The sequence below is a fragment of the Carettochelys insculpta genome, chromosome 4, assembly GCF_033958435.1.
Source record: "Carettochelys insculpta isolate YL-2023 chromosome 4, ASM3395843v1, whole genome shotgun sequence".
NCBI classification, from domain to species: Eukaryota; Metazoa; Chordata; order Testudines; family Carettochelyidae; genus Carettochelys; species Carettochelys insculpta.
In genome coordinates, this window is record NC_134140.1 from 81,555,325 (window position 1) to 81,572,852 (window position 17,528).

A 17,528-nucleotide genomic window follows, 5' to 3' on the forward strand; every position below is an offset into this window, starting at 1 on the left:
AGCCCTGTCTGGAGAAGGGCTGCGGTGCTGGGTTTTCTGTGCTGCCTTTCCCCTCCCCTGTGGGGCTGGCTCCGCCCCTTTCCGCGTCGGGGATCTCAGCCCCGCTGTCTGCGCCGCGCTTGGCACGCTCCGCTGCAGTGCCGCGCGGGTGGTCTCCCCCGGTGCCTGCGAGCTCTGCACTGCCGGTTCCCCGGGGGTCGGTGCCACTAGCTGCGGTGCTGCCAGTTCTGGCGCTTGCCTGGCCGCCGCCCTGCCCGTGGTGCAGGGTGGCTGTTTGATTATCGGAGGCTCAGCCTCTGCCACGTGCGTCTCCGCGCCGCCGCCGCTCAGCTGTGACTGCAGCTGGGGGCTATGCGCTCCACCCGTCCCGCTCGCTGTGGCTGCCGGCAGGGATCGGGTTGGTGAAAGCTTCCTCCGTTTTTGCGCTGATGAGGTTAGGGAAGCAGCTTTCCTTTTATGGGCCCCTGCAGGTCCCTCCTGCTGAGGCCGCTCTGGCGCGTCTGGCTGGAGGGCCTTGTCAAAGAGCAGCATTTTCAGCTGCATCTCTCTGTCCTTCCTTGCTCTGGCTGTGAGCTTTGCGCAGAAGGAGCATTTCTGGGTGACATGAGATTCCCCGAGGCACCTAATGCACTGACTGTGCCCATCAGAGGCCAGCATCGCTTCGCGACGATTCACACTTTTTGAATCCTGAAGAGGACATTGTGGTGAGTCTTTGAGTTGTTAATAGGGTACTTAGCACCTTCTCTGTGCCTGTTCCCCTCTCGGACTCAGCCTGCCGTGGCAGGAGGCCTAATGGCCTTACGTCCCCAGGCCTCCACTGCTCCGCTTGCTACTAAGGCTGTAAACTTTACTTTTTACTCTCTCTTTTTTTTTTTTTTTTTTTTGAAAACAATAACAAGCTAACTTAAGCTAAAAGACTGAAAAAGAAACTCTAAACACTTTAAAAACATTAAATACACTAACTCTGGCCGTAGCCTGAGCGGATTCCGTCTGCAGCCGATGGCGGTTAAAGAGGAACTGGCGGGGACCGGATTGCGCACGTGGCCGGGAGCGTGCGAGGGGGGGGTGGCAGAAACTACTGGAAAGATCTGACCTGCGGTGCCAAGGCGAGCCCAACACCTATTGTGGAGCACCCACGGGGACACTCGAGGAAGAACTTCTGTTATTTCAAATTCACACTTAAGATATACAAAGTTCTCAGTTAACCATCAGAGCTTACACGATGCTAATCTCCCGCGAAGAATTCTCAGCCAGGAAAAATTCTTGACAATCTAACACTTCAAACCCATATCCTTGGCAACTGTACCCATTAATCTTCATAGATGACACAGTGATCGGAAGATGTCCAATATTCTCCACTTTGAAATTCTTTGTGATAGATAAAATTTGCTTGCTGTCTTTCAGTTCTAAAGGAAACAAAATTAGTGTTCAGTAATTACACAACACAGATACTCTTCTTTTACTTTTAATATTTTAGAAGTTACTGTTTATAGTTCCATTTAAAAAAAAAAAAGGTGTTAATTTTTTTTTCTCATGATAAACTGGATTTTGGAGTACCACTACAGATCTTGTTAAATCATCAGCCTCGTGTTATGACATAACAGAATCCACAAGTTTTCCGATTGGACTACCTGGTTGTTCTTTGAACAATTTTTTAAGATGATTCCCTGAACATCTGCTGTTTTGTTTTGTTTTCTTTTTGTTGTTGCTGCTAATATCAATACATACAATGTACAGAATCCTTTTCAGCCAGCACAGCTGATCGAGGTTATGATGTCCCCCACCCACTTCATGCTACTTTTGTTTAACACCAGTATGACTAAGAGTCACAAACTACTGGGAGCACAGTTATGTTTTGCTACAGGCTCAGAGACTTGGGTATTGTTACTCACGTCGTCTGCAGTCCATGAGCGTAGCTTCTGGCACCTTAAATCTAAGTGACCCTCCAGCACCTGGTAGTCTTCCACCTACTTTTAATAATTCTCTGGCTCCAAAGCCTTCTACATTGACCACATCCAGAATAGTCAAGTTATTTCTGTCATAACATGAGAACCACACAATCAGCTTTTCATACAGAAAAGATAACTCAGCAAAACCGTCCCACTCCTATCACCATCTTGGTGCCAGTGTATCACAGTTCTCACCTACACAGCTGCAAAGGTAAGGCAGCAGTTGAATCAGGTTGCAAATTGTGGATCATATTCACCTGCCGTACAAAAAGTCAGGACAAGCCCACTGAAGTTCCATTTAAGCTTTCAGAGCAGAGGTGAATATTAACCCCTGTGCATTGCAGAGCCAAATTCCATAAAGACTTTTCTCAACTGAGGAAGCAGGGAGTAGCTGGGAGCCAGAATCTGCAACTAGATGGCAGCAGCCTCAGTTAGTGAGAATGATTCTAGATCTATTTAGTCAAAGATCTGGCTCTCTGCATTTGGTTCCACAAGAGCCAACATAGGCTAATAGATTACATTATAGTCACTGAATTCCTAACAAAGGTGTGTCTACACTTGCATTCCTCTTTCGAAAGAGGGATGCAAATGAGGTAAATCTAAATGCAAATGAGATAAATCTGCATATTTATACCTCATTTGCATATTATAATTTCAAAAGCGTTTCGAAAGAAGAAAGCCAGTGTAGATGCTGCTCTTTTGAAAGTAAGCCCATCTTCAAAATTAAATAAATAACCCATTAAATAAAGGGAAGAAGGATTCTTTCAAAGATGGGGTTCACATTCAAAAGAGCAGCGTCTACACTGGCTTTCTTCTTTCGAAAGAAACTCTTTTGAAATTAGAATATGCAAATGAGGTGACAAATATGCAAATACACATTTCATTAGCATTTTCAATTTGCCTCATTTGCATACCTCTTTCAAAAGAGGAATGCAAGTGTAGACGCACCCAAAGAATTAGATGAAAATTATATTTTAGTGAGAAGAGTCTAATTAATAAACTTCTCCTATATGCATGGGAATGAAACTGATGGGGAAACTGAAGGTATTCCTCTGCAGCGTTGACCACTAGAACAGTAAGTTTGTGTGTGTGTTTGAATACGCTTATCATGTACAACACATCACTTCCATTAGAACTCTACTTATTACAGTGTCACAAATGCAAAGCACAGATCAGATTTTGAAAATATTCTAAAGTGAAATGGAGGGAATTTCAAATGGAAATGCGCTATACACGTCTCTGAGATAGTATTCAGCAAAACTCCTTCCTCAAAGCAATGTTTGCTTATTGCTAACAAAACTCGATTAAATTCAGAAGCTGGCCTACCTGATTAATATAAGGGAGGCTACTCTTTTGTAGTCAATGGGTGTAAAAATTACGCCGACCCTTCGGGTTTCCAATGGTTGTAAATGTAACCGAAGTACCTCTGAACTGGATTTTGTGTTAGTAAGATCCTCCTGATGTGTATCCTGCTATACAAACATGCATGTATTTATTTAGCACAACATATTAAAACTTCCACCCCAAAAAAGTAGCACTGTAAAAACATCTCTGGTTAAGGTACAATTACCGCCATTTAGCTTGTCTGTGTTATGAAAACTATTTCAAATCTGAAAGCATAGAATCTATCAGATAAAGCTGTTTATTTGATAAAAATTTCACATTACAGCATTTCTTTTATTAGAAGAAATGTACAACTTTATTTTTAATCACATTTTACTAAGATGGGAAAGAGGAAGTTACTCAACACGAGCAGGGACGACGGTTCTTCAAGATGTCTGTCCCCATGGGTGCTCCACTCTGGGTGTCGGTGCATCCTCGCATCAGCGCTCAGAGATACTGCCATAGCTGTGGTTTCCCATGTCATGCATGTGCAGAAGCGCCTCCTTGTGCTCTCTGGTGCACGCATGGCATGGGCCACTCCATTCCTTCTCTATCTGACAATTAGATAAATTAAATAAATTAAATTAAATAAATTAATAAATAAATAAATTCTGCTTCCTCCAAAGCAGAGGAAGGAGGGAGGAAAGTGGAACACCCACGGGGACACATCTCAAAGAACCATTGTCACTGCACAAGGTGAGTAACTCCCTCTTCTGCTTCTAATAGAGTCCCCCTGGGCGCTCCATTCTGGGTGACTACACAGCAGTAGTCAAAGAATGGAGGTGGGTTTGGAGCTCAGCCACTACCACAGCAGACAACACAGCTTGGCCCACTTGGAACGAAGAAGCAATGTTAGATGAGAGAGCATAGTGTCAGGCAAACATGTTACTGGAAGACCCCATGGCTGCCTTACAAATAGCTGTCAGAGGTACATTCTTGAGGAAAGTGGTAGTGGAAGACGTGGCGGCTTAAGTGGGCTGTGACAGTACCTGGCAACTCTCGCCGATGAAGTATGTAACAAGTGTGGATACAGGAGGAAACCCACTTTGAAAGTGTTTGGAATGAGATGGGCATGCCGCCTTTGGAACATTTTGCGAAGGATAGGAAAAGCCGGGGAGATTTGAGTCATGGCTTCGTAGGGTCAATATAGAAAGCTAATGCCCAGTGGACATCCAACATATGCCATGCCATGTGTGATGGTTCAGAATGCGGCTTCAGGAAAAACGCAGGTAAGTAGATTGGTTCATTGATGTGAAATGGCAAGGGAACCTTGGGTAAGAACTTAGATTGAGGACGCAAGGTAAAGACAGTGTAGGGAGGCTCTGCCACTAGGGTGGCAAACTCCTTGATATGTCTGGTCAATGTGATTGCCACAAGGAACGAGGCCTCATAGAGAGGTAAAGCCAGAAGCACGTTGCCAGGGGCTCAAAGGTGGATTCATAAGGCAGTGAAGCACACAATCCAGGTCCCACATGGGGACCTGGGGGGTGGACTGACAGGAACGTGTTCTGAAAGCCCGTTAGGAAACACTTGGTGATAGGATGGACCAGGAACGAATGCTCCTCTTCGGACTGGTGAAAAGCCACTATGGCTGTGGTGTGCACCCTAACCGTGCTGAGGCTGCAGCTTGACTCAAGGAGGTGCAGGAGATACTCCAGAAGAACAGGCAAGGGCAACGTATGGTGAGGCACAGAGTGACGGGAGTCCCTCCAGTGGGAAAACCGCTACCACTTATAAAGATAAGATTTGCATGTTGATTCCTCTCTACTGTTGACAAGGATTCTGCCCACTCCCTCAGAGCATGTGGTTTCCGTATTTTGGAGCCATGAAGGAGCCACACATGGAGGTGCAGTTTGAGGGATCAGGATGCAGAGTGCGGCCGAAGTCCGGAGACAGAAGGTCGCACTGAGGAGGAAACGGATAAGGAACCACTACTGATATCCAAGAAAGGTAGGGTATCAAGTTTGTCTGAGCCAGGCCAGGGCTACTAGGACGATGAAGTCCTGGTCTTGTCTGACCTTGAGTAGCACCCTGTGGATAAGTGGAATGGGGAGAAAACGTACAGGAGAGGCATGCCCCATGCAATGATAAAGGCATCCCTGAAGGACTGTTTCCCAAGCCCCGCTCTGGAACAGCACTGGTGGCATTGTCTGTTGGTTCTGCTGGTGAACAGATCTATATGAGGGTAGCCCCACAGGTGAAACACCTGGTTGAGGAAAACTGTCAATTTCCCATTCATGATGGTCGGTGAATGTACGACTGAGGGCACTGGCTGTCACATTGAGAACTGTTGGGAGACACATAGCCACTGGATTGATCTGGTGTTGAATGCACCATGTCCACAGTCTTATGGCTTGCACATTGAGAGATGGTGAGCGAACTCCCCCTGGATGGTTGATGTTATACATGCAAGTGGTTTTGTCGCTAAGAATGCTGACCAACTTGCCAGCCAGAAACCATTGGAAGCATCTGCTGGTGTAGTGGACCACTCAGAGTTCCAACATGTTGATGAAGAGCATTCGTTTGGTGAACAACCATCTGCCCTGTACCGTGTGATGACCAAGGTACAGTCCCCAGCTGAGGAGAGAGGCATCTGTGGCAAGAGCAACTGATGGTGGCAGTTGGTGAAATGGCATGCTGGTGAGAAGACTCCCCAGACACTTCTACCACTGAAGAGAAGTGAAAACCCATGGAGGGATAGTTACCAACTTGAGGCCAGCCGTGACAGAAGACAGCGCATGTGAAGCTGGGCTAGCGTGACCACCTGAGTGGTGGCAGCCGTATGGCCCAGTTGTGCTAGGAAGGCACATACCATGGTGGTAGAGGACAGACGTGCTGCCTGAATGAGGTTGCATAGAGTGTGAAATCTCCGAATAGGCATGGTAGCCATGGCAATGTCAATGTGCACGCTTATAAACTCCAAAGTCTAAGTAGGGTGGATCGTGGACTTCATGTAGTTGATGTGGAAGCCCAAACTGAGTGAGAGGCACATGGTGACTTGCACCATGTGTCGTGCTCTGGGGAGCGATGGTTCCTTTGAGAGGAAATCATCCAGATAAGGGAAGATAGTGACTCTTTGCCGGCGAAGATGAGCAGACACCACCACCAAGGTTTTGGAAACCACTCATGGCGCTGTGGAAAGGCCAAACAGGAGGACCTGGTATTGACAGTGGGAGCGCCCTACCATGAAATGGAGGACACATCTGTGAGCAAGATGGATGGTGACAGGGAAATATGCATCCTGTAGGTTGAGAGCTGAGAGCCAATCATTCTTGTCCAGGACTGGAATAGTCTTAGTGAAGGTCATCATCTGGAAATGTTTGTAGAAGACACATTTGTTGCATCATCTGAGGTCCAAAATAGGTCTTCTGAGTGAAGTAGTAAGTGGAGTAGAACCCCTACCCTGGAATTCCTTTGGAACAGGCTCGACCGCCCCCATACTGAGGTGGCGTTGGACATCCTGATTAAGGAGAATATCATGAGAAATGTCCCTGAAGAGGGATGGGGTAGGGGCAGCAGGTAGGGGGCATTCAGATGAAGGGGATGGAGTATCTTTGTGCTACCAGCTCCAGAACCCATTTACCTGTGGTGATGGCTTCCTACTCATGCAAGAAAGGGCAGAGATGGTGGCAGAAGAGTTACATGGTACCCTGTTGAGAACACTGGGTCCACTCTTGACCACTCCCTCAAAACTGTTGCTTGGAGGGTTGAGAGTGGGACACGGAGGACTGTTGGCTTTGATGCTGTCTGCCAGAATGTCGAAATTGCGGTCTGTGCCTCTGATATTGTTGGAATTGAGGTTGTTGCTGGGACTGTGTCTTGAGGGCATGGGAATGGGGAATACTGAGTCCATTTAGCCAGGGGTGTATACTATTCCAAGGTTGCATAATGTCTTCAATTGAATGGAGGATGTCGGTCTTTTCCACAAAGAGATAACGGTGGTCGAATGGGAGGTTTTCAACCTTATGCTGAAGCTCTTTTTGGTACCCCCAAGGTGATGAGCCATGAGGTGTGGTGCACGACTGCTGAGGCAGTGACATGTGCCACCGTGTCGGCCGAGTCCATAGCCAACTGTATGGCAATATTGGCAATAGTATGGCCCTCTTAAATGATATTAGAAAGAATTTGGTGCTGATGTTCAGGTAGCGCCAGGACCAGTTCGTGAAGCTAAAGCTTTGTCTACACTATGAGCTAAAATTGATTTTATTAAAATCGATTTCTTACCGCTGGGTTTTATCCATTCAGTTATGAGCATCTTCACCTTCCCATGTTCTCCCCAAAAAATCAACTTGCTGCTGCCACACGAGTAGCTTAAATCGAGTGCTGCTGCAGTGTATTGTGGGAACCTATCCCACAGTTCCCTGAGCCCTGCTGCTTTCTGACCCCACAAGTAGATATGGGTATATGGCACCATCTTTCCACATTTCATTCCCCTCTTTTCCCTGCCATGTTAAGTATGTTTAAGTAGACATGGGTGCTACACTGAAACTCGAATGAATCATCAGTAATGGGCCAGGGCAGCTAAGAGAGAGTACGTTTTTGACAAACACGAAAATTGTTACCACCCACGGAGGCCCTTTCTGGAACTTGAATCTGGATTTAGGCCTCCTACCAAAAAAGAGACAGTTGCTACACTAAAACTCAAATGATTCATCAGGCTAAAAGACCCCAGACTACAGCCAGGTTTGCACCTGGAACAGAAGACCCTTAGGATAAGAACAGTCCCTGCTGCAAGCCTTACTTCAACAACTGTGGTAAGCGCATAGCTAATACACTGTCTTCGCTGAGACATGTATGACTCAGGGCAGCTGCAAGACTCCCAGCCACAGCCAGCTCCGAAAATCGTGACCGTTGAGGGAGACTTACCCCGAGTGGCTAAAAGAGCCCTGGCTACAGCCAGCCCCCAAAAATCACGACTGCCAAGGGAGACATCCCCCATGCAGCTACAACACCTCCGGTTACAGCCAGCCCTCAAAAATTGTGATCGCCAAGGGAGACATCCCCCATGCGGCCACAAGACCCCTGACTACAGCCAGCCCCCAAAAATTGTGATCGCTGAGGTAGACGTCCCCTGGATGGCTACAAGACCCCCACCTCCAACTACAGCCAGCCCCCGAAAATCATGACTCTCACCATGTGCAAGTTGCCTGGCACCCTGTGCAGCACATCCTTTTATTGGTTCAGGGTCAAGCCACATGATGTGGGTGGGCGTGGGAATGTTTCAGATTGTGTAGTGCCTCGGGGGGGGAGGGAAGAGAAGGGATGGGGGGGGTCAGGACAACATGTAAACAGCTGAAAAGAAGTTTCTCATACTACCAGACAAGCATGACCCCCACCCACAGCCTAGCTGACACAGGGTATGGTGGGGAGGAGGGAGTCGGGGCGAGGCCGGCTGGCACCGGGCAGCACATCAAAAAAGGCAGCTAGTAGGGGTATACACAGACGCACAGACCCTACAGCTGCGCTCCTAGTAAAGACAAAGAAAGAAGATTTTTCAGCCTCTCATGTCCCTAAATCCACAGGCTTGCAGGTGCCAAATTGTAATGGTCCTGTTGTCTAATTGCTATGCACTTGAGAGCAGGGGAGATGGAAGAGGCCAGAGCGGAGAAGTGTGGTGCATTGTGGGGCACATACAGGACATCTGTGGAGGCTAATGAATTCGATTTAAAGACATGCCACATTCTCACTACCCTTCATTCTGAATTTTAAATTCAAATTGAACACTACATCTGTCAGCTTACTACGATTTTAGGATTTCGGTATCACATTGATGTTAGTGGTCCATAAATTGAGCGAATGGAATTTATAGTGAGGACAGGCATTTGGAAAAATCGGGCTAACTGACTTAAAATCAGTTTTATCTCATAGTGTAAACGCAGGCTTAGAGTAATTTTGGAAGTCTTAGTCTACCTGCATGGCAGTATAATGAGCAGTCTGAAGTAGAAGGGTGACAGAAGAGTACAATTCCTGACCCATAATGTCCCATTTTTTGCTATTCTTGTCCTGAGGCATGGCGTGAAAAGACTGTTTTATTACAGACTGCATCTACTACTAACGAGTTAGGAAGTGGGTGAGTGAACAAAAACTTAGCTCCCTTGGATGCCACATTTGCTGGCAGGGGCAATGGAATCCGCAATTTGCCGCAGTACTGTCATAGGTCCATGATGGCCTCATCCATGCGCAGTGCCACCCTGGAAGATGACGGAGTCTGTACTGTGCAGAGGAGCAGTACTGCTTAACTGGAACTTCCTAAGCGTCCCTATTTAAGGATTGTGCCACCAGAGGAAAAGGTCCTGCAATGACCTGACATTGCTAGTTGAGGGAGATGACAAGGTGAGCACCGCATCGCCTGGTGATGAGGAAGATGGCTGCAGAGAAGAGGCTCCTTCCCCCTCAGAGAAAGACCCTCAGTCCTGGGGTGCACTGATGAGGAAACTGCGGTATGGATGGCCATGAAAGTGGGTGTGGTTCCAATGTGGATGACTGTGCCAACTATGTACAGTGGTGCCACGAGGGCCACTCTTGTTCCAGCTGGGAGTAGAGGTGGGCAAACCATAGTGGAGGGGGTGGATAGTATTGCGTGGCAACCAGTACCGATGGGACATCCTGCCAGGGGTGTACAGGGCTGCAGTGTTGAGAAGAAAATACGGTGGAGCCATTAGATCTGGCGCCCAGCTTTGGAGTTCTGTTGTCAGAGATGGAAGCTGATGCCGAACAGTGGGAATAGCACAGTGGTGGCGGTGGCAGCATTGGTGACGATCAGTGCCAACAAGATGGTAGAACGTATAACAAGGGTAGATAAGTTGCACGAGGGAACGGCTAAAGACTAACAACCTTTCAAACTCTTCTGCAGAGACTAGTGAGACTGTCTGCAGCCGAGGATGATAGAGAAGGAACTGAGGAGCCTGCGCTGCACAGGAAACCACAGCAATGGAATAATCTCCAAGCGCTGGCACAAGGATGCACTGACACTCAGAACGGAGCACCCATAGGGACACAACTCAAAGCAGTATTTATTTTTATTCGGTGGCTTTCATATTAAAGAAACCCCAGCCCACTTTACAAAACAGGAAGAGTGTACTGAGTCGATGGGTAAATGTAGTAACCATGGAACACCAGAACTTGATTTAATAGATGGAGTGGTTGTTGGCAATTGGAACAAACATATTTGTCATTGGAAGTAAACCACAGAGAACACCTTCATATTTTAACCGAAGAACAGCATCCAAAAAAAAAAAAAAAAGCAGTAAGGTTGGAAATACTATCAAATTCAGTTTATTTTGATAGGGTTATTTATCCTCTCTCTCTATTTATAACAAAAACAACAACAACAACAAAAACCAGCCTCAGATTTCTATCCCAGAACCAGGCCTCTCCTCTGAGGAAGAGAACATTTAGCCACCTTTACAACCAATATATATATATATAGGAACAACAGTAAGGAAACTGGTGTATGAAAGAAAGATCACAACTTTTTAGTTTTGTTTGTTTGTTTGTTTGGAAAGTGTTCTATGAGTTTACAAACCAAAAGATAAAATCACAAACCACAAGACATATAGTTAACAGCTAACTTTATGAGATGCAACACATACAGGGCACATTTGTAAACACAGCCTGTAAGGCTATATACATAACTGTGTGTGTGTGTACTCAGCTCTGATCACAACTGGTTACACAAACACACTAATTAGGCACATAACACCTTCAAAATATGTGTGCACACAAGTAATGACTGGAAAAAGACGAATTAATATCTGTCCCCTAGACTTGTATTAAGAACTGCTGGGCAAAATTATCTGGCTTATGTCAGGCTGTAGATCACTCTTCTGAACTTAAAATCTCTAGGTGAAGTCCTGGCCATGCTGCAAAGTCAATGTGAGTTTTACAATGACTAGGATGTGAGAAATGCTCTCTCCATCCTTTTGATAATTACTTCTCAAGTAAATGGGGAAAATCAACTCCTAACTGGAAATTAAGACAAAGAAGATCAATGATTTCTCCAAGACCTCTTAGCAAGGTAGGGGCCTAGCTAAAGCTGGGTCTAGACTGCAGGCTTCTGTTGATAAAATTTCCATCAACTGCACGTCTGTCAGCAGAGATCTGCCGGTTGGGAGCGGCATCCCTGTACACCTTGTTACATGAGGAAGAAGGGATGCCTCAGCAGAGGGTGTTTTTCGACATTTGGTCCCATGGGGACAGACCAAATGTCAGAAAACCCTTTCCCAACAAAACTGTTGGCAAAAGATAGACAAATTGCACAATGTATTTGTGTATCTTCCGCCGACAGTTCTTGGCAATCTAGACACAGGCTAAGTGAGGAATCAGAAATCTAGGTTTCCAGTCCCCTGTTTTAACTACTAGACGGATTCAATTTTATTTTATTATAGTATTATCAGTTGTCTCTAAAAGGCAAGATCCCACAAGTGCACGATCATTATTACAGCTAATCACATTTTCTTTGCGTAGGATTTGAACCCACAGCCTTTTTGAAAGTTCCAAGTATCTAAATGTGAGGAGGGGTGGAACAGGTAGAATGTTAAGCATAGAAGCTAATGCAAAAGGAAATGAAAACACCATCTGACTGACACACAGCAGCAATTTAAATATAATGCAGATAAGAATACATGCTTTTTTGTTGATTTTTTTTTAAACAAAATTAAGACATCTTACCCTGTGTGCATATTCCTCCATAAGCCTAAATTCAGTGGTGGTGAAATTAATAGCTTGAACATTTGTGCCAAACCTAAATAAACCAAGACAAGGATTTAAGCATCTGAACCTAGTTTGTTGAAACATCATTGCATACACTTATGACAAATTACACTACTGCTATATGTTGGCTCTTATTTTAGGGCAAAAGTATTTCCACCATTGCATTTTGACAGATATGGACTATTATGGAAACAAAGATCTGCACAGTAATAGACTACTTTACAACTAAGTTTCATGAATGTGCTGTTCACTCACAGAATTGGGTGCTATTATGGTAAGGTCAGATTTTTGTTCCCTCATGCCCCAGTGAAAGTATTATATGAAGAGATTATACAAGAATAAACAATTAGATTTCCTAAACAGCACATAAACACAAAAGCAAAACACCCTTGGACAGCCATACAATCTTTACAAAATTACGTGTATTACATGTTCAGTGAAAAGGTCTAAAGTAATAATTCATTCAATATATGTCCCTCTTTCTATTAATGAATTGCTCTGGAATAGTCTGGTTTTCTCTAATTTTTTTGTGAACTGGAGGAAAAAATCTATTAAGATTTGACCTATCTGTGAGCAATGCTGTTGCAAATATTTGGTATGTGTCACTTGCACTGTTTGGAAAGAACACATAAGTTACCAAACAGATTTCAGATACAGAAAACGCTGATCTGAGAAATAAGCATCTCATATTGAATATTCATAAATATTAACTCAAAATTTGCTTTCAATAAACTTATGCAATATTTACTTAAATCACTTCAGTAACATTACTTCTAGCACTTCATAGAAAATTTGTAGAAAGTAAATACAGAAGGGTGCTAATGCAAAGAATGTTAAAATACTGAACTGAATATTTGTGGACATTCTTTACTTGAATTCTCACAAATAATTATTAGTTGAGTATATTTAAAAGAAAGAGGAGGTTGAGGTAGCAACTACGTAAGGATCTGAGCCGTGACTCAGCCCAACATGAAGCATGTGAATAACCCTAACGATTATAAGAATATGAACAAGCAGTTAAACTGATTGAAAGTCAGTCACTTTCTCCCATCTCTTTTCCTCTCTCTCCACATAGCTCAGACCAGCCAAAGAAATCATATGTCATTCAGGGAGCTTGCTGAACTATCCTGAGAGGAGCTCCTTAAAAACTTCTTTTGCTGATGTATGTAGCATCTTCACTTGGGGGGCTTTGTCAATACAACTGCAGTAGCAAATCCTCCACAGTGCAGAGCAGACTAACCCACAGAGTCTTTCAGTGCAGTGCAGTGCAGTTCCCCTAGCTCTCCTACTCCTTTGAGTGTCCCTAAACTCTCCCTTACTGAATTCAGGCTGCCCTTTCATTTCTCCCAGGCCTAATTCTTAGTAACGGGTCCAGCATCACCAACCCCTTGACTTACTATCTTTACCTTAGGAGGTGAGGCTGTATCTCATCCCCCCAGAAAAGGTCAGCTAAGCTCATGATAGACATCTGCTTGTTCAATCTATGACTTTGGGTTTATCATAATTGGTGTACCCACAAAGACATTCATGTAACATACAACCATCGTAGACTGGATGTGATGATTACACACCATCCAAAACAGGATTTACAATTGAGGGGAACCAGGCTCCCAGGTAACTTGGGATTTTTTTAAAAAGCAAATGTTGATTAAAATGCTAAGGGACAGAAACAGATCATTAAAAGGTATAACAGTATTGTATTCTGAAATAAACTTATATTCATTACCATTTGCTGAGAAGGTAAAGTGATGCTTGGGGATCAGGATAGTAAGACAAAGGCAGAAGTTGTAGCATAACTGGGAAGGATGAGGGGTTTCTTAGTGTAAAATATTTTACCTAAACAGTTTAGAGAGGGGAAAAAAAGTTAAATTTACAAACTTGTGTCCTAGAATTGTAATATACGACAAAATAATTCAGCACTGGTAACATCAGCCTCACTTTCAAAGGAGTCTCAACCTGACTTCTTTTTTTGCACGTTAGATTTTGACAAAACTTCAGGCTGAACCTCTTTCAGCTGGCACCTTCAGGACCTGACTCGAGCCAGCTCAAAGAATTTTATGAATGAGGGAAAGTCATCTTATGCCCCAGCTAGCTCCTCACTGACCACAGGTCCTGGCAGCCAGGTCCCAGCTTCTGGCTGCCTTTGGATCCTCGCAGACACCAACCACCTTGGCTCCCTGCCGCTCACAGGTCCCGGAAGCCTACACCTGTTTGCAGTTGCCAGCTCCGGCTCCCTGCCGCCCGTGCCTGTTCACAGCCACCGGCCCTGCCATCTGCGCCTGTTTGCAGCCACCAGCCACAGCTCCCCATCAGCTGTAGGTCCCGGCTGCTGGCGGCTGGAACCCGCAGGTGGCAGGGAGCCCAGGCCAGTGGCTGACAGCAGGCGGAAGCTACTGGGACCTGCAGGCTGCCAGAAAAGGGACGTTGTCAGATAACAGAATTCCAGTTAAGAGAGGTAGATCCTGCGCGTACAAAGTTTCTATATGCAAAAGCCAACGACCGTGCTTGAAGAACTATGCACGCACAAAGAGAGGCTCTGTTCTCAAGATACATTCCTTTTATTTGGATTTGACTTAGTATCAAGTTTCACAGGTACACAGGAATAAAAATTTCCCAAAGAAACAGGTAAAAATACTATTCTTCCTCACTCAGAAATATGAACGTAGGGGAACAGTTGGTTTACATTACTGACTGATAATTTAACAGGCCTACATTGAATATTAAGATGATAAATAATATTTACATACAGAGACTTTCATTGCCGTATGACGTGTTCTAGCCCAGGCCAGATTAGTAGTGACTAAAAGTTGGCTGATGAGAACTTAGTTGCTGGGACCAGTCTTGTTCCCGGAAGACATATGTAACCTAACAGTCCCAACCTGGGATTTTTCACAAGCACAATACTCATACTTAAAAGGTGTTTGCATGATGTGACAAAGATCAACAAGGAATTCTAAACATCATTAACGGTAAAGATCATAGCAGCTGGGAGCAGTTCTTTAGACTTTGCTAGCAAGCAGGGAAAATGTTTTCAGGCCCCTGTGTGGTCAAGTAAAACAGACAGCTAAGTGGGAGGGAAGGCAAAAAGAAAGACGCACAACAGCTCAGCACCCCGGAAAGCTGGTGGCCAGGGTGACTGCCCTGTTTGCCAGCCCCTAGACCTGGCCCTGACCCTGGACTATCCAAACAATGTCCCTTATTATAATAGGCTACTCCTCTGCTACTACTATAATAAACTACTCTAGCTGATGAAAGCTTTAAATAACTGTTTCAAAAGGTGAGATGTAGGTTTATATATTTTTCACCCTCAATTTATGTTATTAAACTAGATGCTTCAGCAATTAAAATTGTCCTGAAGCCAATCAGATTATTAAAAACTGGTGTCTTGAGATGCACTGGTATGGAGTTTTCCAAAAGCCTTTTCCAAAACCAGCTTGAAAACAATATAAAAACACCCTATTCACACCACTGAACAAAATCTTCCATTATACTAGCTCTAAAAATGTACAAGCTTAGATAAAGTTGGAAAATAGTTCTCCTTACCATACTACTCTTAAGTGCAGTGGCACTGAAGTTTAAGGTCAGGCCAGGCTCTGTAACCAAACGTGGCAAAAAGAGAGCAAATGACTCCTCTTCAAGCTTCTTCCGGTGAGCAATGCTAGTCAGACCCAGAAAATTGCTCCTGTTTAATTGATGAACACAGAAAGCTTTGTTAAAACTACAAGAAATTGGTCTTAATCTCTTGACATCAATTTTCTAGTAGCAGTTTTTAGCATAGATAATCTTTCCCTGAAAAAGTCTTCAACAAAATAATGCCTTTACGATTGTGACCCTGCATTAATTATCCATTTAATCTTCCATTTATCCTTCACACCTCTGCTTTCTTAACCTGTAACATGATGACCCTCTGCTCATACAGTTCCTCTTTCTCATGCTGGAAAGAGGCTGATGTCAGTGACTTACCAGCTCGACAAGACCATCTCATGCACAGACACATGTTTTTCCCCTCGCGTGTCCTCAATGTGTCACATTTGTTAGGCAAAGGAATAAAGAGTTTAAAATCTATTGAAAACCCCTGGCCCTGAAGAGACTACTATGCAACCTGGTGAGAGAGAGGATTTGTACAGCTACCATAACCGATCCTGTGAAGGATGTTTTGTCCTCTTTCAGAGTGAAATAGCAGTGGTGAGGTTACTACAATCAAAATGTGGTTGACATTCAGTGTTTAGGTATTTAAAACAATTACTGCACCTCAGCTAAAATGGGAACTGAGGTGCTTCGGTGCTCTGAAACTCAGGACAATTAATAAGATGCCTAAGTTTACAACGCAAAGTCTGAAAGCTTTTGCTCTTGTTTTGAAGAACATGACTATAGCACGACAAGGTTTCTTTCTTATAAAGCAATATGAAGCTTGCCCACAGCTACTGGAAATCAGAACATGAAGAGTCTTTATACAAACCTGGATGCCTCCCCATGTTTTATTTTCAGCCATCTTTCGTAAAGCTCGTCTGCAAGCTTAGAATCCACGTTCCACGTAGAACAGTCCAGAGACAAGCTCCTCTTCCAAAGCAGATTTGCTAAAATAACATATATCTGATATTTTACTTCAGTAACATTCACTACCACCTCTATCCCTCTGGCCAATAACTTGAAGCACTGACATCAATATGGAAGGGCTTTTAAAATAGTAAGTACACGAATATGAACTGGATACTTTTACAACGAATAGTGAAGGGTTGTGTAAGCTTAAGTAAATCTTTATTGTCATATCTTACATTTGGAATTTAAGGGCCATTTTCCACCACATATTTTAAGCAGAACTCGCAACCGATAACATAAACATACAGTAACAGCCATGTTACCAGATGTTTGGATAACCGACATTCTCCACTAACTAACATCTGCTCTGCTGCCAGCTGAGGCCACCAGCGGAGCAGATGCTGGGAGAGTGAGGATGGCTGCAATGCAGGGTAGGCTGGCAGCAGCCTGGCTGGGGCTGGCAGAGCAGGGCCAGGAGCCCTGCTTGACTATCTGGAAAGTTTGATTATCCAGCAACCCATTCCCCAAGACTGCTGGATAACCAACCTTCTACTGCAGTGGTGTCTAAAAGGAAGACACCCCAACGCCACATGCCCCCCACCCGAGCCAGGCACAGCCCCCTTTCCCCCCCTACCTTTCCTCCACACAGCCAGGCACCCTACCCCCATGCACCCGGAGACTTGCAGGAGCTGCCGCCAGAGGCGCGCTGACAGGGACGCCGCAGCCCCCAGCCGTGCAGCCCCAAGAGTCAGTGCAGCAACTTGGGCAGCAGCGCAGCAGCTCGGGGGTTTGCACGGTGTCTCCTCAGGTGCCGCGCTGGCACCCAAACGGCTGCATCAGAGCACCGTGAACCACACCAAGCCCACCGCTGGAGGAACACCTCCACCGCTGCTGCCATGCGCTTGTCCCACCAACAGGTGAGGTGTGGGCATGGAGGGGAGGAGG

The 17,528-nt window shown here is 45.0% G+C and overlaps 1 protein-coding gene across 4 annotated transcripts in view; it reads right to left on the reverse strand.

Moving 5' to 3' along the window:
• The window catches only part of TMEM131L (transmembrane 131 like), a 164,146-nt gene that overhangs the window by 46,086 nt on the left and 100,532 nt on the right, over positions 1–17,528 (reverse strand). For 3 of the 4 annotated variants that reach the window (XM_074993153.1, XM_074993151.1, XM_074993154.1), the window contains 7 exons: positions 16,504–16,621; positions 15,588–15,726; positions 13,771–13,880; positions 12,003–12,075; positions 3,276–3,421; positions 1,893–2,035; positions 1,220–1,406 (listed from right to left, as the gene is read on the reverse strand). In XM_074993153.1, coding sequence (XP_074849254.1) covers positions 1,220–1,406; positions 1,893–2,035; positions 3,276–3,421; positions 12,003–12,075; positions 13,771–13,880; positions 15,588–15,726; positions 16,504–16,621 — 916 coding nt within the window. The remainder of the gene's footprint in view (positions 1–1,219; positions 1,407–1,892; positions 2,036–3,275; positions 3,422–12,002; positions 12,076–13,770; positions 13,881–15,587; positions 15,727–16,503; positions 16,622–17,528) is intronic. The other variant, XM_074993152.1, reaches the window with a different exon arrangement.